General features: G+C 43.7%; 1 protein-coding gene across 1 annotated transcript; it reads left to right on the forward strand.

The window, feature by feature from the left end:
* Positions 1-1,229: 1,229 nt before the first annotated feature.
* TH (tyrosine hydroxylase) lies at positions 1,230-19,631 on the forward strand. The gene is made up of 13 exons (XM_061463076.1): positions 1,230-1,375; positions 5,943-6,146; positions 9,616-9,790; positions 10,569-10,657; positions 10,864-10,931; positions 12,655-12,705; positions 13,562-13,707; positions 14,124-14,259; positions 14,393-14,462; positions 14,805-14,861; positions 15,446-15,541; positions 15,710-15,843; positions 18,702-19,631. Exons 1-13 carry the CDS (start codon positions 1,286-1,288, stop codon positions 18,859-18,861), a joined length of 1,476 nt encoding a protein of 491 aa, XP_061319060.1. The 5' UTR covers positions 1,230-1,285; the 3' UTR covers positions 18,862-19,631.
* The last annotated feature ends 5,725 nt before the right edge of the window (positions 19,632-25,356 follow it).

Below are 25,356 nucleotides of genomic sequence, written 5' to 3' on the forward strand. Positions count from 1 at the left end.
AGCTTCCCAAGCTAACCCTAACCCGAACTGCCTTGGTGGGGCTGGCAGCATTGATCACACTATCTGATCCTGGTGTTTGCAGATGGCAAATGTCAGGAGGTTTGCAGCCCTGAGGAGGCCAATGGGATCTTCCAGGGCTTTTGTCACTGCAAAAATCATCAGCACACTGTCACGAACTTGGCTGTCCCACATGGGAAGAATGAGCCATCCACCCTAACTGGGTGTCTTCAGCAGAGATCTTCCAAAGCAATGCCATGACCAGCAAGGTTGTGGGTGAGCTCTCCGGCAGACAGTTGGTGAAAGGCCACCAGCTTCCCTGCTTGCAGGGGTTTGTGCCAGCCCATGTCCTGTCCTCAGTGTGGCAGCAGCTCACACAAAGCAAGACTGTGGGTTCCCACAGCACTTGTCTGGGATAGGAGAGCTGCTGCAAATCCCCAGGGAGGAAAAGGCCATGTTTACTCACAGCAAAGCAGAGTCCTGGGATGGGTCCTGAGCTGCCACCCACTGTCACAGCCCCAGCTGTCTGCAGGCATTTTTTTCTTATGAGTTACTTCAAGAGCAGCAAAGCCCTTGAGAGGGCAGGACTGAAAGGGTTTTTCCAGGTTATTTTCTCTATAGCCTTTTTCATCTCTGAAGGCTCAATGGGCCTGATTCTGCCATCCTGCTGTTAGTGCTACGTGGCCAAACCAAGACATGAGGTGGTGGAAGACCACTGAAATGTATGGAGTTTTCAGGAGACAGGCATCAGAAGGTGCATACGTGAGAGAAGCATCCAGTCCCACGGTTGCCTTGGGGGAATCAGTGTTATTTTCTTATTTCTTTACGGCCTCAATGGCAAGGCAAATAAGTGGAAAAAAAGGGCTAGAGAGGGTTGAATCTTTTCCTGCCTTCTATTTTGTCCTTTTGCAGATCAAAATCCTTTCACGCAACTTTCAAGTTGGGAAAGCAAATGTGGACTGAAACACAGCACAAGAATTAACTCCATCAAGAAAGGGGGAAAAAAAACAGAGTAGAAATCTTTTGGGCACAGACAAACAGGCTGGTGTCTGGTCTCCAAAGGCAGGGTGTCTGCAATCTTTGTAGCAATTAGATTTAATGGGACAGAAACGTTTCTCTCCTTCATGTCCCCTCCTCCTCTCAGCCTGAGGGGGAGAAAGGAGGGAGGTGGTGATGGGGAGGTGGCGGAGGGAGAAAAGGTTTGAAAGAGTCTTTGACGTCAGCCCTGCCCTATAAAGAGCTGGCAAGGAGCTGGAAAGCAGACAGCAGAGCTCACAGAAGAGCAAAGATGCCAACCCCGAACATCTCCACCTCTGCAGCCAAAGGCTTCCGCAGGGCAGTGTCAGAGCTGGACTCCAAGCAAGCTGAGGCCATCATGGTAAGACAACCCTACCCCACTTCTTTCCCTCCCCCTCTGAAAACCGCAGCCTCTCCTTTAAGCTATAGGAAGAGGCAGGCAGGGACAGATGGACCAACACTGTCTTTGTGGGAGTTCCCCCACATGTGCACCTCTGGGCTTCAGGCTGGCAAAGGGAAATTACTTGAACAGTTCTCTCTACATACAGGTACATGTGAAATGCAAACATTTAGGGGGATGAAATCTTGAACTAATTCAACCTCCACCTTCCCCCAACCAAAAGCAGGGTAAATAACCCATAGAATTAAGGCAGGAATAACACTGAATCCACAGCGTGAAAGGCAATTTGAAAATCTGAATGTTTTCCTGGTTTCAAGGCAATAAACTGTAGTGATTTCACTCGTTCTAGCATAATGTAAAACTGTGGCTGTTATTTCAGACAACATATGAGGCACAGGCAGTTTAATCAGTTTGTTCACTCCTGCTGCATCCACAGTTACGCTCTCTCCCAGCACATCCTTCCCCCTTTTCTGTTCCCAGTCCTCCCTGATGGGGACCCAGCCCTCGGTTTAGCTGGTGGGATGCTTCTGCACACACCAGATCTGTATGTGTCAGGGAAAGGAGATGAAAACTTCCTGCTGATCTGTCAAGTGCCTTTAGAAAGCCAAGTCTGGACAAACCATTGGACTGTTTATAGGGACAGGGACATTTCACCTCCTAACCCAAATGCCAGGGCAGGCAGAAGGAGCCTGAGGCTCCCAGAACAGAACAGTCCTGTGGGTCACAGATATGACCAGGAGGAGCCAGAGCAGACCATAGCAGTGGGTGCACCAGGAAGGGACCCCCTCAGGATGCTTCACAGAAGGAAATGCGGGAACCGAGACAGGTTAGGGAGCAGATATGTTTGGCAGAAGTCTTCAGGGTAACTCCAGCAGGTTGGTTATAGAGCTCCTCATTTCCCTCCCCTATGCCCGCTGTCTTTTTCACCCACTCTCCTTACCTTGTGTGGTGCTCTGACTTGGTAAAATCAGCCGTTGCATAGGCAGCAAGAGGTGTTTTGGAGAGTGGAGCATGCTGGAAAAGAAGGGAAATATTTAGGAAACAAGGAGGTAAACTTGCTTTCTAAAACAAATGGAAATCAGGGAAGGCTTCCCTCTCACACAACTGTTTTCATTCTGTCAGAGTAATGAACACTTAAGTGGTTCTTGAAAGCCTGGTATTTTCCAGGCTGCTCATCAAATAAGTATTTGAGATGCTCATTGCTCTCTGGAGAAGGGGAGAGTGTCATGTTATTACACACTCTGGGGGTGCTGCTTCATGTTTGATGGGAAACAGGCCACTGAACAAAGGGGCCAGAGGAATTTGGGTTCACGAGGTATACGAGGTATACTGGCAGGAGTATAACAACCTGCTTTGGATGAGTGGTTCCTCCTCTGTCCTCCAGGGATAACCTCAGCCCATCTTTGTATCCCTTCTTTGAATGGAATTTCTCAGAAAAATAAAAAAAAAACCAACTTAGTATTGTAAGGATCACTTTGAGTGCAGGTTGCATGAAAGGCTTTGCCCTTTGCTCTCACCTAGCACAGATCTTGAAAACCACATCACTTATTTTACTGGCTTCTACCAGGCAAAAGGTGTGACTGCATCTGTATGTCAGGGATGTTTTGTGTGGCTGTGTGGCCGTGTGTGGTGATTGGCCACCCAGTGTCTGTGTGTGTGTGGTGTCTGTGGTGTCTGTGTGGTCATGGGTGATCGGCCACCCAGCCCCTGCCCACCACTGCACCAGCTCCAGCAGGTCTGAGGTGTTTCCGTGCCATTAAACCCCAGGGACTAGCACCCAGGTGGGAAAATGACCTTTACAATCCTAGAACTCATTTACACAGGCAGGTATTTTACATGTCACCTGGGCCAGCCAAACATCAAACTCACACCATGGAAAAATCTCTTGTCATGTATTTAATTTTTCTGCTGCTAGTAGTTTTTACAAGACACCCTTGGAGTGTAGCTGGAGCAGGATTTGGTTACAGAGCACACAAGTGGAGCCAGACACAACACAGCAGTTGGAGGCAAACCAGCAGGAAGGAACGCCCAGGAAAGCAAGGGTACGACATTAATGTCCCCATGCTGCTGGGTGGGAAATAGCCTCTGCAATCCTTCCTGCTTTCTGCAAATAATGTGCCAGGAATAAAAAGCCACAGTACTTTTAACTCCTAACACAGTATTTTTAATGAGACTACTCAGGTAGGGGACTCTGATTTGCAGCAAATTCAAGGAAGGAAAAATGAACTAATCCTTCAGAAGATCTGCAAACTAACCCTTCATAAGAGGTGCATAACCATATCAGACTCCAGCCTCAGTGAGGCAAATAAATGCCCTGCAAAACTGCATTAAAGTTCTCACTGTAGCTAGATATGCACTCAGAGAGCTTGTCTGCAAGGCAATTTGGAAATACCATGTGAGGGTGCCTTCTGAAGAAAGGCAGGCATTTATCATGAGATATCAGTTTGGTTAGTTTATACGCCAAATTCCTAATTTCCAGCAAAAGGAATGTAAATTATAAGGGGCAGAGAAGAGGATGATGAGATGGGGGGCATCCAGCCAGGCAGCTTCTACCTGGCAGAGGAGGCAGCAGGAGGGCTGACCCCTCCTAGACTTCTTCTTCCCCAGAAATGTCTTTTTTTTTTTTTCTTATTTTTAAATTTACCTGCCCCAAATATGCCACCATAGAGCTAAGAAGCTTCCAGGACCCCTCACTCCTGACTGCCATGGGCCACCCAGTTGCAGCGCATGGATCTGACTGGTCAAGGCTACCTCTCCCATGTGGCTTTCCAATCAAACAAGTCTTCTTGTTATTTGAACTCTTCACAGACAGATTTTAACCTGATTTACAGTGTAAACATGGGGGCCTGTTTTCCCTTCTCTCCCCCACTCTACCCCACAAGTAAAATCTTGCTGCACCTCTGTTCCTCTGGGCACAGTGTGATAAAACATCCGTAGCTAACACACTGCCTGGCTTGGGACTGCTGCACAGCCCTGTTATGGTGGTTAGAAAAAGGTTGTTTGCCCTGCTTATTGCAGGCACCTTAAAGTAAACACCAGCTTAGCTTTAAACACAGTAGTGATATAAAACACATGCTTAAAGCTGAATGCTTTCATGAGACTGTAAGAGTTACAGATGAGGATATTTATTAGACATCTTCTCTCTTTGGGGGTGAATACCATCAGTTTAGACAAGCAGTGGTATGTGCTTATTTGTTAGAAGGTGTTTTTTCTGTGCCAGAAGGAATAAAAGGGTTGAGGATCAGCAAATATCATTTCAGAGGGGTATCTTTATTGAAGAAAGGACTGGATAGAAGTGCGTAGGCTGGCACCTAGATGTGCTGCATTTCTCAGGCTGAATTTTAAATGTCAGTGTTACACCGCTGAAGCATCCAAGAGGATTTTCTCAGGAAGCATTAGTTGCTAATGGTGGGCTTTGAAAATCAGACAGAAAAAGGGCTTAGTAGTTGAGTGGTCTGTCTTTTTAAGAGGAAAACATTCTCCAATTTGTCACAAGGTAGGGAAGGTGCTGCTTGATTAGCATCTCTTTTTCCAGTTATTTTCAATGTAATCAGAGGGAAAACTGCAGCCAATCCCACTCTATATGCAAGTGTTGGATGTCTTTATGTCCTTTTTTTAGTGCTGCTGAGGTTTCTTTTAGCGTGTTCTGGGGGTTTGTCAGCTGGCTTGGGTTTTGAACACAGAAAATTGGAACCAGCTGAGCTGGCTTTAAAAGAAAAACTGGTTGTAAAGTACCATGAACAAATAAGTTAGTATGTGAGCTATTTGTATAACAAAAGAAACAGCAGTGACTGAAATAGTTTGTCGCTCACTATAAATATAAATGAGTGACCTAATATGACTCCAGGCACAGAGTTACGGCATTTTAGGTGCAATTCCAAGCAACAGAAATCTGCAGGAGTTTGTTGGGACAAACCAAATCTATAGATCAGTGGGAGGAATTTATTTTCTGGGGTATATGGATGCGGTTCCAACTACATTTCAATGGGCAAGCATCCACTTGATGCCAAATGAAAATGTTATGTTGGATCTTGGGAGCAGTTTAGCTAAGCTGCCCTTTTAATACACCTGCAAACAGTTAATTTTTCCTGGCCAGGCCATGCCACAGCTGTGGGCTACAGCTGTCCCTCATAGTTATCTTTTCTCAGATGACTTCAAATTTACCTAACATCTCTCCATTTGAGTTTATCAGACACCTGAGATCTGCATAAGATTGTTTCTGATTCTTATTTTTTTAAAGGATATTGGAAACTGTTGCTAGGGAAGGTGAAGAGGGAAGCCCACTGTCCAGCCATGCTACAAGGGTATTTTACACAGATTTTTCCTAAAGCTCCACTTTTCCAAAAGTTCAATTCTAAGACCTCAGTCCTTATCACTATATTTTCCTCTACAAAGTCAGGCAAGTCAGTCTAACCTTCCCCTTCTACCTTCTGTGAGACACACGTCATATCTCACCCAGCTACCAGTGAAGCCTCTGACCTCCCATACAGCTCTATTAGAAGTATTAATTATTTCTTTCTGCCATTAGTCTCCACGGTTCATTGGTAGGCGTCAAAGTCTCATTGAAGATGCCAGGAAGGAAAGAGAAGCTGCAGCTGCAGCCACTGATGCTGCAGAGTCTACGGAGACCATTGTCTTTGAGGAGAAGGATGGGAGAGCAATGCTGAACCTCTTCTTCATGCTCAAGGGATCCAAGACTTCACCACTGTCCCGTGCACTTAAGGTATTTGAGGTGAGTACCTAACCTGTTGTATGGGACTCAAGGAACACACTACAGGTTTCATGGCTATTCTGTGAGACATATCATTTGAGTCTACTAAATAAAACTCAGACTATGCCTTCCTACTGCAAATTATAAGTTAATTTTCTGATATCCCTACAGTCATGCTTTGTTCATGCCTAGCATGCCCTTATTTTTCATCACTCAGAATGAGCCATACCTTTATCTGGTAGTGCTGCTAAGCTCTGGGCTTAACTTTGTTTCATTTCTGGATAAAACCACACAGTTTCACACCTACAATCCACACCCATGTGTCTTGTAGCATTCCCTGACAGCCCCCTCCCCTGCTCATCACTTCAACTTCATGCGCGAGGCTCTGATCCCCCATTCGAAGCAAGATCTGTGCCCTGCCTGGCTATAGACCAAACCCACCTAACTTGTGGGTCAAGGATTTGTCAGCCTCTGAGTGCTGTTGCCATATTGTCCCTTGGTCAAATAGTTACAGGAAAAACTTCACCCTGAATATAAAACTGGCATATTGATTTCAAAACCACCTCCCTACTTCAGGGATGAATTTGATTCATATGTTAAGGGTTCTGTTTGTTCCCTGGAGATGTGCTCTGTAGATGGCTTTAATACCAAGGGAAACTGGTAACTAATTGAGATTTTTCCCTCTAGCCAGCAATATAATGTTGCATTATCTAGGATCTCAGTACCATGAATGGAAGACTGAGATAAGTGCTGCCTATTTAAACAGTAATCAAAACATGACAACTTGCATTATGTAGTACATTTTCATCCAGAAGGATTCAAAAGTGTTTTGCAAACTGAGGCTCTGAGATGTGTTTTATCTACAATAGTTTAATTTCATTGACTTCAGCAGTGAGAGGAAAGAACAATTTGTTCCTATTAATCAGTCATGTGGGTTGTAAGGGGCTTCTGGAGGTCTCTAGTCCAACCTCCTGCTCAGAGCAGATTCGGTCACAGCAGGTTGATCAGGATTGTTCTTGTTGCATTTTGAATATCACCAAGGTAGAGAACCCACAGTCTCCTTGGACCCCTTGGCAGTGTTTGACTTCCTTCATGGTAAAAAGCTTTTTCTCTTTTCTTTTCCTCTTTAATGTCCTTGCTTCCAGCTCTAGTCCTCCCAATGTGTACTTTTCAGATAAGCCTGACTCTGTCTGCTTTACAGGTACTAGGCAGTGAACCATATCCCCTGCTCCTTCATTTCTTAAAGCTGAAAAAAACCAGTTCCCTCGGTCTTTCTTCATATAAGATTTTGCTCCAGCCCCCTGAACTTCTTGGCAGCTCTCCACTATGCTACAGTGCATAGCATAAAGTACATTAATGCCTTCCGTCTTATGGGACAAGGTGCTACAGATGTAGTCTCACTCATTCCAGACAGAGGAGAAATCACTTCCTTTGACCTTATTGTCTACAGTCTTGCTTCTATAATTCAGTACATGGTTGGCCTTTCTTGTCACAAGGGCATGCTACTAGCTCACGTGTTAATTCACATAATTACATAGCCCGTTCTTTTGCATGAAATCAACCTCTTCTGGTGTAAAAACAGATCACCAGCAACACTATACAACAAAAAACCTACCTAACAGCTGTAAACATACAAAAGGTGCATTTGGGGTATAAGTATTTCCCTGAAATTGTAAGGCAATCTAACTGTTCATTGCCCATGTAGTACTATCTGATAATCATACAGAAAGTGATAAGATCTTGAGCAATTATAAAACCTCTTGCATTTCCTCAAAGGATTGTTGCAGGAAAATTTGTTTTCTTGTCTCAAGACTGAAAGAATCTCTAAGACAAGCTTGTCAAACGAGTCTTGGTATTGCCATGGTTGGGATCTCCTTCCTAGAAGTGCACAGATGCCAGATAAGGCATGAAAAATCCATCAGTGTAACATTTCAAATGCAACAGACTGCTTAGAAGGTATGAAACATAGAAGTACAGCCTCTGGTACTTGGCAGATTTTATGTTACAATGTATTTAAAGTCTATAATTTAAACAATTTTTAAAACATCAAGCAAGAAGCTAGGGCAGCTTATGGTCAAATACTATTTGTTTCTTCCTGGAGCAATTTACATGCTGCATCAAAAGATTTCCTAGTAAAAAGCTCTTCGAGCTTTTCACAGAGAGAGCTTTAAATATAATAAAAAGACAAGCATGTCAAGCCACAACAGAGGAAATTCATTTCCCAGATCCCTCTGGCAATGCAGGTACAGGATACGAAAGCAGACGGGCATAATGACATTTGCCTCATCATGAATCAGGCTTCAGGGAAACTGGTTTCACTCTTCTGTATGTGCTACAAGAAGCCAAAGCATAGGTAATGCAATCACAGCTGTCAGATTAATGCAAAGGTATTGATTGTTGAGGGGACAATATAATAGTGAAGTTGGTAGGTACATTAAAAAACACATTCCTTATTTAATTTACCTGTGGCATTGCATCTGTTCCTTCTCATCATTCTGCCTCTGATTAATAAAAGAAATCATCTCTCTTCCTCTACCGAGGAAGAGAATTGCAGAGAGTTTGGGAAGATTGCGTCATTGCCCAGGGACTTGGGTTTGTACTACCAGCTTTCACTGACTAAAGAAAATATTCAGAATCTACCAGAGCAGAATCCTTTTTTTTTTCCTCTCTGTTCTTTGGGGGAGGCCAGTTGTGACAATGAGTCCAAATTATATCAGTTCTGCTAGGGAGCCCCAAATCAACTCTACTGAGGGTTGGGTACGGCTAAGCGGCGCCGTTTCAGGACCACGGCCAGCCCCAGCCCCGGCAGCGCCAGCCCCTGCTACGCAATCGCCAACCCCTTCCTTATCCCCCACCAGCAAAAAAGCACGTCTGCCTTCAGTAGGAGTTTGAAGGAAAGGAAGCCATAGGCGAAGTTACTTCACGGCATCAGTTTCCACTGTTGATATGATCTTCTTTACCAGTACCCATAGGGGCCTACAAGAAAACTGGAGAAGGACTTTTTATGAGAGTAGTGATAGGACAAGAGGTAATGGCTTTAAACTGAAAGGGGGTAGATTTAGATTAGACATTAGGAAGAAATTCTTTACTGTGATGACAGGCACTGGAGCAGGTTGCCCTGAGAAACTTTGGATGATCCATCCCAGGAATTGTTCAAGGCTAGGCTGGATGGGGGTTTGAGCAACCTGGTCTAGTGGAAGGTGTCCCTGCCTGTGGCAGGAGGGTTGAAACTGGATGGTCTTTAAGGTCCCTTCCGACCCAACCCATTCTATGATTCTGATTCTACGATAGTTATTGACCAGCCCCACTGGTCAGAAGGAAAACTGTGGAACTGATGGATAAATGTGTTTATCCCAGTGAGGGGAAAAATGGAAGAAAAAGACAAGGGGACTCCCTCCCAGATGCATTCATATAGACATCTTTGGGAAGTACCAGCAGGTATTTCAAGCGCTGTTTAATGCTTTTGTTCTCCTTTTCCATGTCCCAAAAGACATTTGAAGCTAAAATTCACCACCTGGAGACCAGGCTTAGCCGAAAGCCCCGAGAAGGGTCTGCTGAACTGGAATACTTTGTGCGCTGTGAAGTCCATAGCTCTGATCTCAATACTTTCATTAGCTCCATCAAGAGGGTAACAGAAGATGTGAGGACCACTAAGGAAGACAAATGTAAGGAACTTACAAACCGTTTCACTTTTGCAGAGGGGCTGGGCTGTAGAAACAGGGTTGTTCCCAGAAAAGGTGATGGACTATTGTATGCTGAATTTGAGCAAAACTGAAAAGACTGCCTCTGGCACACCTGAATCCTGAAAGCCATTTCCCCCCTTGTCCATTTCTCAATAGACTCCAGAGTCCATAGCCCATTCTTGTGGTGCAGACTGGAAAAACAGAAATAGAAGATGAAATTTCATCCTTTGTTCACACCTCTCCTATAGAGTTCTCCATTCCTACTCCAGTGTTTTATATTATAAATGTGAAGTAGTTTCCTACCTATGTGTCAAGAACTGTGTATAGATCCAGCCCTAAACTACAAGACACTCCCATGCCATCCTGTTCTGAAGACAGGGTTATTCTTATTGTAAAAGATCTGCAGTGATTGCCCTACCACCAGTTGGATCTCTGGATTTGTTTTTAATGTGAAATCTAGAATCTTTAAGTGAAATCCAATTTTTATCTTCTTGTTTACTTTTGTCATAAGATATTCCACTGAGAGATGGGCAGGGAAGTCATGAGGTACAGATCATGGCATTAGACCTGAGTGCAGAACAAGAGCATTGGGAGTGTGGATCTACTGCCAAGAAGGCGCAACTGTGTCATGTGTTTGTTGTGTGTCTGCATTCGGTACATTATGTCAGATGTATCTTATTAAACCTCACAACCGCTTCTCAGCAGGGGATGCTCCATCTTCACTTCCACAACCAGTTTTTCTCTTTCTCTCTACCCACAGTTCACTGGTTTCCCAGAAAAATCTGTGAACTGGACAAGTGCCACCATTTGGTCACCAAGTTTGACCCTGACTTGGATCTGGATCACCCAGTAAGTTAGTCTGTGTGGGCACATCCTCCTGTCCTGAGCCTTCCCTCAGAAGCAGCTAGCTGGACAACACTGCTTTGTGCAGCTGATCAGGGAGCGGTAGTGCAATCACCACCATGAGAGAAGTTTCTTCAGTCAGTGCTGAACTTTGTTGGGTGAGAAATTTTAGTAATTAAAAATCCTGTCTCTGTTCCTATTTATCATCACAGGGCTACTCTGACCAAGTATATCGCCGGAGAAGGAAATCAATAGCGGAAATCGCTTTTCATTATAAGCAGTAAGTCCCTTTGTTAACATTCATACAAGGAGAATGCCATGTCAATGCAACCTGTTGGGAAGTCATTGTACTATCTTCTTTTCTATTATGTTTTGTATCCCCATTCACCCTTACCAGCTCTTTTTGCGTCTGTCTTTTCTCTATGTATTCCAGTCTCTTCTTAATTAGAAAATGTCTATAGTGATTAATTCCTAAATTAATAAGAATAAATCTTGTGCATGACAAAAGCCATATATAATTCCTTCAGACCTCAAACTTCATTTTGAAATATAGTGTCTCTTTTAGAATGACATCTAGTTTTGAGTTCAGTGTTTCAAGTACCTAAAAAGCTGCCACATGCCCAGAAAACTTGTTCCAATGGTTCATTATCCTGGCTGTGAAAAAATGTGGAGTTTATTTCTAAACTGAACTTCAGTAGCTTTAGCTTTCACCCAATGGATCATATATGCTTTTCATTTGTTAGACTGAATTCTGCTATCAGATTTTATTTTTCTTTTTGCTATGAAGGTATTTATAGACTAAATGGCTCACCTCCTAACTCTCTGCAATAAATTAAATAGATTCCAGTAATGGTCTCATCATTGTCATATATAGATTTAAGACTATCTCTTGTACTCCTACTTCATAATTCTGGTCTGATAAATGCAGTGATAGCACTCAATATCTTCGCTACAGCATCAAACACATCTCTAATACTCAGGTGGTTTTCTAAAATATTTTGTAGGTCCTATTTGGTAACACTGTCTTTCACTGCAGCATCTCCCTCTCTGAGCATGACTTTAAATGTAGATTTCTGTAGCAAGCTGTGCTGAAGGCAGGCTATGGAAATTATATGGGTCACCTTCTTGAGCTACCCCTGCAACCAACGTGATCCCAGCACTGCTTTCTGCTCTGTTAGGTTTCATGTTCTTTGCAGATTTGAAGCCCAGAATACAGACATTGATGTTTTTATCCTTTGCTAATACTAAATGCACAGAAAGTCACTGAGGGACACAAGAATAAATACTGTCCTAAGATGATGCACCCACTTCAGGTGTCTTCTCTCACATCTCATCTGCAGGTTAGCATTTATGAGCCTCTGCATAGCACCCCTTTAGGCTGTTAATGAAAAAGGAACTATGCTTTATGACTGTAATATGTGAATATCTCATTTGTTCAAATACAGAGCAGGAGGATTTAGAAAAAGCAATTGGTAATTATGATGGAGGAAAGGCAAAAGTGTCAGTCTTCTTTAGTTCCTATTTATATGAATGTTACTGACAATCAAACTTGTCAGTAAGTTTGAACTGCAGTTCAAATGCATTTAGTTTTTCTCATTAGCTGCTTTTATTTCTCAGCCACTGATTCATTCTTGGAGTCATCAGGCTCATGAAGTTCAGGGACATGAAATTAATTTGTTTTCACACAAAATTTCTCTTTTTTTTTTCTAGTGAAAACGATTTTTTTTTCCCCCTGAAAAATATTATGCCTTCAAGCTTTTGCTCATCTCTTGTTCATTTACAACCTCTGGCTAGACTAATGCTTTTCTCTTTGTCTGTGTATTTGTTGCATGGGTACGAATGATGCAGGACTAAGGCTTTGTCTTTCCTGCTGCCCTCTTGTTTGGTTTAAAGAAGATTGTTGAATTTCAGACCAGAGCTTCTCTGAAGTGCTTCCTTCTCAAAGGGAAGAGGAGCCTGGCTTGTGCCCTGCTGCTGTCAGTAATGGTGCATTTGCTTTGCAGTGGGGATCCGATCCCTCAAGTGGAGTACACGGCAGAGGAGATTGCTACTTGGTGAGCACTGCTTTAATCTGTCACCTTTATTGTCTTCACCACTAGAATCTGGGAATCAAAACCTAAATGGTTAGGGAGTGACCTCTTGAAAAATGCATCAGCAGTGCAAGCACCCTACTTAATGGGTTGTTATAAAACTCAGTACTTATTGTACAGCATTTTATGTTAGGCACTGCATCCAGGAAAGCAAGCTACCTCCACAACAGTGATGCTCTGTCTCTTCCTCCCTTGGGGCTGCAGAGAGAGCACTTTCATGCTGCAGTCCCCAGGAATTTTCTCTGAAGAAACCTGTCCCAAAGGAGAGGAAGGTAGATAATTTGGAGTCCCACTTCTCTAAGGGGACCTGGCTTAGTAGCGGCCTCCAAAGGGTGCTTATCATAGCTGCAGAAAGAAATATGAGTGCTAGAGTGAATATCTACATTGTACCTCACTTAGGAAAATGCTTCCTTTGAACATGACTATTCCCAGGAATATCACTGAAAAGAAAGGCAGCTCATATCAGTGAGTACACAGGCTCCTAAACAAGGTAATCTCCTGGTTATAGTGACTGTCTTCATAGGGCAACTGTAGGAGCTAACCTACAGGGAATATTTTCGTTCCAGTTAATACCTTTTATACAATCTTCTGAACTTCAAGGTAAGAAACAGGTCTGTGCAGATACAACTACTCAGGCTCATTTGAATGTGCATCTGTATGTTTATATACCCCTATCAGTGTGCACAAACAGACTTAGTGGAGGAGAAAGGTGTAAGGACAAGAAAAATAGAGGTATAAGTTTTTGATAGCATATAACCAGAAGACAGGAGAGGACTAAACATATCAAGCCACTAAATGTCTGCCACCTCTCCTCCTGAAGGAAGGAGGTGTACAGCACCCTGAAGAGCTTGTATCCCACCCATGCCTGCAAGGAATATCTTGAAGCTTTTAACCTACTGGAGAAATACTGTGGCTACAATGAGAATAACATCCCTCAGCTGGAGGAGGTCTCCTGCTTCCTGAAAGGTAGGTATGCGTCTGGGGGACTCAGGTAAAGGGTCTGCCATGGCTCCAGCATGATGGTGGCAGAAACAGCTGGGAAACTCAAACTCGAAGGAGAAACATGCGAGCTAAGATTTGGGAGGAGGGCTGGTGACAGCTTCTTATGTTGCACACAGGGAACAGCGGGAGACCCCAGGCAGTGGGGACTGTAGCCAAACACAGTGAGCTGCAACTGAAGGTCAAGCCTGTAGTCAAATGGTCCCAATGAACACCTAAAGAGCAGATGTTACTCCCTAGTAGGAGCAAAAAGATTCTACTTGGCACAGCAGAAGCCCTTTAGTTTCCAACATTGATCTTTTTGCTGTTTGTGCTGGGAATGTGGGACACCAGCACAGCACATAGACCACGCGCTTCCCCAGAGACAGTACATGTTGTTTCAGAGAGGACCGGCTTCCAGCTACGGCCAGTGGCTGGCTTGCTGTCGGCGCGGGACTTCCTCGCCAGTCTGGCCTTCCGTGTCTTCCAGTGCACACAGTACATCCGCCACGCATCCTCTCCCATGCACTCCCCTGAGCCGTGAGTATCACCCAGCCCCAATGGCCTCCCCTGCCCAGACATCCCACCTGCCCAACAGTTAACTTTTCCCCTAATGGACAAACTCTGTCTGCTGCTGACTGTGTTTTCCTCCTTTCCCCCTGGGCATTGGCAGGGATTGCTGTCACGAGCTGCTGGGGCATGTCCCGATGCTGGCTGACAAGACGTTTGCCCAGTTCTCTCAGGTAAGGTGGTCATCTGTTCCCTTGTCCCTGAGAGGACAAGGCACAATGTGGGAACCCAAACCAAACCCAGTCTCACCACTTAAGTGCTTCTTGTACTAGGATTCATTTATACTAAACACAATATTCAGGAGCCCTAGTGAAGGACTGAGAACCCTAACACAGAGTGAAAATATCAGGCTCTGCAGTAAACTGTTTTTAGTCTGAGCATGATGAAGCCCCAGCAGATACATAGCAGTGCAGGGCAACAATATATTTTGTCTCAAGGCAGTAAGAACAGCATCCAAGCATAAGGCCGTAGGACTGAATCTGTCCTGATGCTGGCCCCTTCCCTTCTCTTCCCAGGACATTGGGCTGGCATCTCTGGGAGCAACTGATGAAGAAATTGAGAAACTTTCGACAGTAAGTTTTCTTCTTTGCTGGATGGGGGCCCCAACCCCTTCAGCAGCATTTCTGCGGTATCAAGGGGAGTGGGCCAGTCTAGCCTTCCCAGATTTGCAGGCTCAGAGTCCATACCTGAGCTGCCCCAGAGCTACTCTTTCACAGTGACAGTGAGTGGAGACAGTGAGTGGAGACAGACAGCTTCCACATTAACCCAATTTTCTTGGGCTGCAGGGTATCATCAAGCATCATATTTCTAATGACAGCACTGCTGGGACTCTTTGGGATGGGATTAGATGACATCCACTTCCTTTGCCTCTCCCTCAGCAAGGTGACCTGTCCTGCTCTAAGGGCACTAAACAGCAGCTGGGTACTCGGGACCAGCCCAGGGACACATTTTCCATCTGTCCCAGTGTGGCAGCAGCTTAGTTTAGCACTTTGCTCTGGCAGTGATGGGTGCAAGGTAAGGAGAAGGGACAAAGTGACAGGCTCCTTTTCATTTTAAACAACCCCAGATCCTGGCCATGATGCAAGGGCTCTGAAGTGGCAGGGAGATGAAGTGGATGAGCTGCGTCCCCTATGCATTTTTCTTTCTCCTTTCACAGCTTTACTGGTTTACGGTGGAGTTTGGGCTCTGCAGACAGAATGGGATAGTCAAAGCCTATGGAGCTGGGCTCCTGTCTTCCTATGGGGAGCTCATAGTAAGTCCCAGCATAACTTGCCTCTCTGCCCTAGACCCTATAAGCAAAACACCTTCTTCTTTTGCATAATTCAAATGACTAAACCAAATCTGTTCTCCATCTCTGTTTATCACATGTGCTCTCAGATCCCTTTAATTTCATGACAGCATTTTTCTGCTGTGTCCATAGCATTCCTTGTCAGATGAACCAGAGGTGCGGGACTTTGACCCCGATGCTGCTGCTGTTCAACCTTACCAGGACCAGAACTACCAGTCCGTATATTTTGTGTCTGAGAGCTTCAGCGATGCCAAAAGTAAACTGAGGTAGGACTGGACAGTGAAAGAGACACAAACAGAAGGCAATTAAGCTATAAAATACTGAAACAGGGCTTGAAACCATGTCTGCTTTCAGTTCCAGGTCTCAGAAGCACTCTGGAAACTGATATCAGGTCTTTTAAAGTAAAGTGATATTCCAGTTTGCACAGACTCCAACTTCATCCCTTAGATTTGCCCAAGAGCTCCCCAAAAATATGCCGGACTCAACAGCATGGGTGTGAAGGAGTGTGATGGAGTGGGAGGAATTCTTGGTAGCAGAACTGAGAGTGCAAGAGAAGGGAAAAATCTAGCTTGTATGCTTAGTTCTCATAGGAAGAAGTTACAGACTATCTCCAGTTCCTAAGGGAGTCCAAGCAACATAAAAGGTGGTCCAGAAATTGGAGACCCAAACCACACACCAGGATCCCCTCTGCTTCCTTGCTGTAGAAGGGCCAAGTGATAGAGGTCAGGTACTGTCTGGGAGCATCTCACCAGTATGTGTCTTTCTGAAAACAGGCTTCTGCATCATGTTAAAGTTTGCTCTGTGGGTACAAATTTTAGGAGAGGGGTGAAGAACTGCTCAAAATTGTGTCATTCTCTGTATTAAGGATGCAGGAAAATGTCTTTCTGAGCAGCTGCTGGACAACTTTCTCATTTATCAGTCAACTGGCAAAAAAACCTCCAGGCATAATTAGTAGTTCATATACAAACAAGAAAGATTTGCTTTATGCAGATAGATTTATGCATGGATAAAAAGGAACTTTTGTCTCCTAGGCTGATTAGCATGGGTTAGCAGACCCCAGAAAGCATCCTAGCAGCATAACTGGGTTTCCCTGTTCCATGGGGCTGCAAACAGGATGGAGAGTGGCAGCTCTACACATGGTTATTTGTTCAGAAAAGCATTTTCTTGGTTGTATCCTGAATCGCTCAAGGAGAGAAGCTCAATCCCTTAACATTTGACTGACAGAGGAAAACTTTGCCTTTACCATTTTCTCTTAGCTTAGGAAAGGATGAGACAAAGTGTTGCACAATATACATGACTTTGCAGTTCTTGCAAGTGGGGTATATCACATAAATGATGTGGTGAGGACTGCTATATTTCAGCTTCTGCTTTTATTACCCTCACTTGTACTGTTCATACAACCTGGAGTCCAACTGCTCAAAAGCAAGCACTTGGGGAAGTCTGTCCTCTCATACAGGCTAGGCTGCTTTAAAACAACAAAAATCCTCAACTGTTGCCTTATGAGTCATTTTCTTGCATCTGAAAAGGAAAAATGCAACCCATACACAGCCAAGATTAGACTAGAGGGGTTTGATAGTGACAAGCACTGTAAATAATCCTCTTGAAAGAGCTCAGAGACCACACAGATGTTACTCTATGAGGCAAAAAAAATTAAAACATCTATATTTTTTTGCATTACTGGCAGCTGCCACCATAGACCTGATTTTCAGTGTTATCCCTCAAGAAAAGCCTCTTTTCCCCAAAAGGAAACTTCCCAGCAGTTTTCTAGCATGGACACACACCCTCAGTATCATTCCAAGCACCCATGTCATACTTGCATATTTCAAAAAGGCATCAAGTGAACACACCCGTGGAGGGCAAGTTTCTAACAATTAGCAGCTGTGCTACTAGTCATCGCTGTGGCTGATAGCATTAATAAGGGGAGTGAACAAGATCTCACTTGGTAGAACTGAGATAAGCCACACCTTTAGGAGGTGGTCAATGTGAGCATGCAGAAACCCCCTTCCTTTGCGCTTGTTTTGGTTTCCCTGTAAGCACCAGCCTGCCGCTTTGACCATGTTGCCCTTTGACACTGTCTGGCGTTTTCCCTCAAACTCCGACAATTCAGGACTAGGCTTTCCCGCAATACCAGCCAGAGCATCTAAGAAATGGATACGCTTCCCAGAGTCCACCGCCAGAGCACACCCACGGTAGCCACAAGAGGGTACCCTAAGCTAAGCAATTCAGAGGCGAAAGGGTGAAGCCTCAGTAAAGTCGAGGAGCATGCCTGTTGCTAGTGTTGTTCATCCCCTCATCTACCCAGGCCTTTCCAGCTTGAGACCGTAGCCTAAATATAGATCCCCAGCTCCATATTTACACATCCACGAAAGAAAAAAAAAACACCCTACCTTGTCAAGTGTACAAATCTGAGGTGAACATAAGCAATTTTGGAGAAAACTTACCCTTGATTTGTTTTCACCTGAGCATGTACTTCTTCATTAGAAAGGTAGCAGCAAGGTCTTGTTCTTGAGAGGTATCAAGTAAAGTCATGCTCATCACTGAGATCTAAACTCTAGTTGGCTTTGGGTTCAGTAATACCACTTTGCTCAAGCATATGGCTCTGGTGATGCTATGCCCATACTCTCACCCAGGCCTGAGCCACTGCTTGTCAGATCTATTCTTAATACAGTTTGCAGCTAGTTCCTCCCTCCCCTAGGAGAGATTAGTCAATAAATGAATGTCAGAAAGGATTTAGGGATATAATACTATAATGCTATGGTTTTTTCTTGCAGTTAGCTTCTAAATCTCCTTGGTATTTTTGAAACAGAAATAAAATAAATTGCATTAGAGGATGCCTGACAATGGCCATGGAGTTCACCAGTGCAGTGTACTCTCAAGTTAGATGCAAACCCATGTGTTCAGCCCACTGAAACCTGCAGTCAAACTTGCTGTCTTCCTTGCTTAACAGGAGAGATCTCAACTACTGCAGTAGCCCTGTGGAGCTGGAGAGGTGGGAAACCAGAGCTTTTGTCTAGAAACAGTCTAAAGGAGGCACTAACCTGTTTCAATCTGAGTGAATGTTACTGGCTATGGGGAGACTCGGGACCCGTCTCTTGTACCAACCCTCTGCACCCTTTCTTTACAGGAGCTACGCAGCACACATCAAGCGGCCCTTCTCAGTGAAATATGAGCCCTACACCCACAGCATTGAGCTCCTGGATAGCCCTCAGATGATCTGTCACTCCCTGGAGAGCGTAAGGGATGAGCTCCACTCGCTGATTAATGCACTCAATGTTATCAGTTAATATGAGAACTGAGCTCTTTCCTTCTCCTCTTCCCTCGCAACCCCAAAACCTCCTGCTCTGCCCTTGCCTAGTTCCCAACTGACAACTCTTACCCGTCTTCTCCAAACATTTGCACTGCTGCCTGTCATCATGCAACCCCAAGAGCTTTCCAGTTTTGTACGTAGGGCCAGCTCAGAGGAGGGTAGGCAGACAGACCGAAGGGCTGCTGGCTTTTTGGTGTAGCTGTTCTATTGACTGCTGGAAGAGGCTTAGCATAGACCAAAGGTATGGCCAAGCTACAAAGCTGAGGTCAAGAACTGTGTGCTAGGCTCCTGGGTGCAAGGAAGAGGAGAAAAGCTGCTTTATCAGAGAGAGAGAGAACCTGTTTTTTTTTGCAGTTTGAGGGAGTAAATTAATCTGCTTTTCTGCTTTTTTAGCCCCAAAGCAAATCCTGTAGCAACTTCAGGAGGGACCCTCAGTCCCCACCGTGTCCTGCCTCTTACAGCCTCGCACAGTCAGGAAATGCAAAGCTGCTTGAGAAGCTTTACTGCCTGAACCAACCCTATGTTTAAAATTCCAGCTCCCAGCCTCCCCTCAGCTTCTCACACAGGGGAATGCTTAGGCAAGAAACCCTGAGCTGTACTACCCCTTCAGGCTGCAATAAGCTACTCTGTACCTCTAAACTGACCTAAGCCAGGAGTTGCCTGTCTGGCATACAGCAGTCCTTATCTACCTGCATCCTCCCCAGCAGAAGCACCACAGAGCAAGTCCTGGCCAGACCAGAGCATGGGCACCCCTACTACACAGAGTATTCAAGAGTCCAGCTGCAATCCTTCATAGCAGATAGCAGTCACAGCTATTGGTGTGATTGTGTGCTGGTGGCCCTGAGTAGCCTCATCAGCCTTTTGGTGTCCCTGAGTTTATTGGTTATTGCAGATTGAGTGAGGCCATTGGTGTCCCAAGTTTTCCAGTCCTTGGGAGGATTTCACATGCTTTCACTTTTCCAGTCTATTACACAGACACATACAGCATTACCTTGTTCTTAGCTATCCCAGTATCACTGTCACCTGCTGTAACTCAGGTGTATGACTAATGTTATTGCTAGCCATTTCTGAGGAAGGTAACATGTGGTTAGGATGCTCAAACCCAGTTTCATTCAGCTTTCACTGTAGATATTAATGGCTTGATCTGACCCAAAGCTCTCAGTTTTCCTCCCCCTGCTTTTCCCTTTCTTATCTTCTTTCAGGCTGTCTCATAACTTAGCAGTTTGCTCAGAAGTTTGGCCCAAGGTTATGCAACTGTGCAGTATCAGAGCTGGGCTTGGGATGCATGGAGGCAGCTGAACAGCTGTGGGGGACAGTGAAGGGGAGAATTACACTTAGTTGTTTTCATGATCAGTTATAACATTTCTATATAGACTTTTACCATCCTTATCCACTATATATGATTTTTATAGTTTCCTCTTTAAGATAAATGCAAGGTTTAACAGTTAAGTTTTGACTATGAAGGATAAGTATTCTCCAATTCTTAAATATACTGTTTCTTTCCAGTGTTACTTCTACTGTGACTCAGTCATTAATAGTTTACAATCCATTACATTTTATCCCCTTTCAGACCTTCATATACACATGCTTAACCCCAGTTCTCTCAAATTTTAACTACTTAGCTACTGACAGCGCTTAGTCTCCCATCTGCTTCAATACCTCCTTTCTGTTTCCTTTCTTATTTGAACCCCCTCCTAAATTCCTCCTAAATTGCTTAAAAGGCTATTACTGAAATCAGCAGTTCAACACTAGGGCTAGCTGCTCTCCTCAAGTTGCTCCTCCTCAGAGGATTGTCCTGTAAATGAATAAAATTACTGAGTTCATTCAGTTATTGTAATTTTAGAGCACTTTTTCCAAAGCTTCAGCTATGATTTCCCAATCTGGGTGGATCCAGATCTTGAGATGTAACTCTCAATGCTCCCTTAAGAGCTGTAACAATTTTTAATTTAGGGTCTTAAGTTATTACTATTAGATTAAGTAGCTGGAACAAGCTATGCAAGACTAAGGCAGTTAGGTCATAAGTTACCTATCTAGGCATGAAAATCTTATAGGTGACTCCAGTAAAACAGACTAAAATAAAGAAAATAAACCTTCAAAGAGGCGAGATGTAACAATGAAGCCTGTCCAGTTAATGCACAGCTTATGATTTTGTTAACAATAGCAATGCCATGTTACTGGCCTGCAGGTCGCTGTTTCTTCTCTCCTTTAGTAGTCTCCAGCTCCTGGATTACTGCCCATGAGTGCAGCAAACATGCTGCAAACCCTGCAGTGATACCAGGCCCCTGGACAGGACTGAGTAGGGAGCCTCCATGGAGGTTTTTGCTTTCTGATCTGGCCAAAAAGGTCTGATGGTGGTTGCCTCTAGTTCTCCAAAGCACTTCACAGTCATTATCTGCCTTGTTAAATGTCTAAAATTAATGTAATTTGTAAAAAGACCAAAGCTATTAATATGGAATGAAAAACCAAGTTAAAAATCCTTGCAACTGCAGGAGCCCTCAGCTCCTCCACTTTGCCTCAGAGTTTGCATAGCTACTCCATCACTCTGTCAGCTGTTGCTCGTTCAAGGAGCTGTAGTAAAATCTGTTGCCCTACAAAAATAGAAAATAAGCAAAACTCAAAGCATAAGCCAGCCCCGTTAGTATGCAAGCACATAAACAGATCTGCTGTCGCCACACAGGAGGTAAACACCACACAGGCTGCGCTCCCTTGCTTCTGAGAGATGAGGTTGTGCTGGGGCATGCTGTAAGTGCTGGGGCTTAGGCTGAGCAGGCGCCGGAGGTTCCTAGTTGGGGCATTTTCTGTGTCTGTGTTCTTGACAAATTAATGACAGATTCCAGAATTTTTTGGCCCCTTAGGGGGACATCTGAGAAACATGAACCCATTTGTCTTTACCGTTGCCCTCATCTATTTAATATCTTAGAGGACTTATCCTATTAGTAACTTAATAGGTCCCTTTCTGTTTTGTCTCTAAGGCTTGTTTCTTTTTATCTGATTTCAAATACATTTCTTGGCCCCTTATTTCATAAGCCATATATAAATTGGATTTGTCCTTTCTCATTTTACCTGTTTTTCTCATGTTGCTTCTTCTACTTGAGCCTTGTTTTTTTCTTTATCCTACCACAGTATTCTGGGACAAACAAAATATGGTAGGATCATAAGCCAGTCCATAATCTGTCACTGCTTCCTAAAGCTGCTAATATTGAGCTTGAGTTTTCACCCTATAATTCTTTGATATTGTCATACAATTTTCTTTAGTCTATTTTTAATAGTCTGACTCATTTCTTTCTACCAGTTGGGAGGATTGCAAGTGGTAGGATATATGCAGTCCTCGCTTAATTCCCATGTTACTCATTAAGGCTTGAGTTACTTCACTTACAACTCTTCTTGTCATCCTGTCTCAGCTGTTGTTCCGTACCTATGGGCAATTTTCTTTAACAGCTTTAACAGTTCCAGACACTGTACTCCTTTCAGGCAGAACACATCAACCCATCCTGAAAAGATATTCACAGGAACAGATACTGATGCCCTTCTTTAATTTTTGACAATTTATCTGGATGATCCCTTTGCAGTATTTGCCAAGGTCCTTGGTTTAGCTAATGCAGTTGACACCTTTCCACTAGTAGTCCACTTTTGCATCATTGCACAGCTCATGCATGGGTTTTTCTGTCTTCTTTCTTGCTGCATTTGGAGCTAAATGCAAATTCTTTCCAGTCTTTCTAGAGTACCCTGTACTTCTTTATGTAATTTATTACAACAGTCTAAGGGAACTTGCTCTTTTTGAGCCCGCCACGTTATCCATCACATCTTCTCTTTTAGCTGATTCCTGGTTGGAGCTGCAGTAAACAAACTCTGAATCAATTTATCTGTTTGTTCACGAAATTTTTCTCAGTATTTTGTTTGTCTTTCCATGTACTTTAACTTCCTTTACCTATATTTTATTACCACTCTCCCTCTAAGCTTGCAAAATAAACCTCCTGTTTTATTCATAGGTGTCCCATTAAGTGCTTGCCATTGCCTTTCTCCCTATCAGCCACCCAGTATTTTATTCTATTATCAGCATAGTAGCTTTCTGTAGAGGTATTGTGTAGAGGGGTTTGTCTGTTATTAACAGTCTGTAAGCTCCTTGGCATGATCCTTTCTCTAGTTTCCCCACTATTTGTTTCCTCATTTCACTAATAGTAGTATATTGGATTATTTTCCTCCTTGTTCAAATTTAGCACTCCCATAAATGCACATGGTTTATTACTGGCTTCCTTTAAAAGGATATCCCCATTAAGACCCATTTCTTTTCTTTCTGCTTAAGAGCAGAGTATGAGTAGACTAGGGTACAACTGGACTATTGAGGGGAAAGCCTCAAAGACCATCACAGCGAAGACTGCCTCTAACCAGGTTTTCTCATAACCAGAGAAATTTTGGTCTGGCCTTGGGAGAGGGCAGGACTCATATGCTACTGGTATCCATTTTCCTTCACTATTTTCTGTAACAGTACTGCTCCCACAGAATCAGCTTATGTTGAAATTCTTACTACAAATAACTTTCCTTTGACTGGGAATTTTAATGCAGGAGCTTTTCAAGCAGCTTCTTTCATGTTAGATAAATCTTTGTCTTGCTCTTTGCTCCAGCTCCCTTCCTGAATTTTTTTCTGTCGTTTCCATGATGCTCTGCTAGTACTAGCAAAGATGAATATACTACCACAAGATACTAACACAGTTATAGATATGTTGCCATAAGAAATTGAATCTTCCCAACACTCTTCAGTGTTGGGGCTGATTAATGTGTTTATTTCACAGAAGGCTTAACCTTTGTAGCATCTATCCATCTTCTTGTTTCACCAGTTCCAATTCCCAAATAGTTAACCTGGGGTTGCGTTAATTGTGTGGCATTCAAATTGATTTTAAATCTCATTTGGTCTATTAATTTTAAAACTCAGCTACTTCCTTGTTGTGCCTCTTTCTTCTGTAGCTGCAGTCCCCCAAATATCATCTACATAAGACTATTTCTTTTCTTTGTCCTCAGGATATCATCATTCAAACACTTTCCTAACACAAGCATGTGCAGCAGGGCAGGTGCTTGGCCCTGTGGGATATGTGTAAAAGTATTTCATTTATCTCTTAACGTGAAAGCAACTCTGTAAACTGCTTCTTCCCCTGTATTTTGCCATATGGGCATTTGCTGTGAATTGTGGGTGTGCTTTTGTGCCGCTAGCTCTCCTAATTCATCCGGTGTTCAAGGAGTCTGACTCAGCCCTGGGGCTGCCAAGGGACAATGGAGATACCTGTGCTCAATTGGAGTGGGTGGCTGGTAAATGGTATAATGTCCTGCTGACATGTGAGCAGCTCCCCATCAGTTCATTAAAGACAGTCCCTCTTCCTCGAGCTTATGGAGTGATGCTAATGCTGCCAGATACATCCTTGTTTTACCACTCTGTGGGGCAATTTGATTAAATGCCCATGATGGCATAATTAAATATTCATCAAGGAAGTGCCCAATGTGCAATGAAGCTGTTGGAGCACATGCTTTAAACAATTTACCACTGAATCTGCATTTAATCCAAAATCTGTAGCAGTTTCTCTAATTTCTACACTCTACTATTGTACTTTCTGTCAGTGGCTTCGTATTTGCACCTACCTGGGCAATATTTTTTTTCATTTTGAAAGCTACAGCAGTTTGATCTGCCATACCTGTCTGCCCTGGGGCAGCACTTGTAGTCTTTGTGGGATATGCTGCTATTCTCAACCTCTCTTTCTTCTCTCATTTTCCCATATCATCCTTGAAATCATCTTCCTCTGATGGCTCCCAATCCAGTTATCTCCACCACTTCCTTCAGCTACAGCAGTTATTTTTAAGTTTTGCATCCCAATCTGCTTTTGCAAGCGTCTAATTTTAGCTTTGCTTTTGCTACGATCAGGTCCCTTTTGAGCTCTTCCTTGCTCCAGGGTGAATCACTGCACTATATATGTTAATCCCTCTCCTTACTTCATCTGTTTTTTCCTTCTCATTTTCTAAATTAATCTGATTCTCTAATTGCCATTGCACTTCCTTATTGCCTTTTTGGGCCGCTAGATGGTATTCCTTTTCTAAAGACAAACTTATTTCAAGTCACTTGATAGAGTCTTTTAAAACACAATTTTCCCTTGAAGCAGCTGATATTCTGATGTTGCCCTGGCTCACTAGACACAGATTATTGTTGCTTCCCATACCAGTCCCACTACTAGAAGCACCGTATCCTCAAGTTTCCCTTCATCCACTCTCCCGTATCAGGGAACATTTGGTCTCTATCACCCGTCAGCTTCCTGTGGGCTGGAGAGGTGCCCACAGCCCCTGCTGTAATCTCTGATACTGTTGGGATTTCCTGTAGCCCTCCACTATTTCTGTTTTTAGGCTTTTTCCTCAGTCATCTTAGTTTTTTTTCCCATGCTTTCAATTTCATCTTAAGGCATCCCCTAAGTATTGTGCACAAAGCTGGTCAGAT

The sequence above is a fragment of the Pezoporus flaviventris genome, unplaced genomic scaffold, assembly GCF_033815535.1.
Source record: "Pezoporus flaviventris isolate CSIRO_AGI_PZ_B2104156 unplaced genomic scaffold, CSIRO_AGI_Pfla_v1 ptg000036l, whole genome shotgun sequence".
Lineage (NCBI taxonomy): Eukaryota > Metazoa > Chordata > Aves > Psittaciformes > Psittacidae > Pezoporus > Pezoporus flaviventris.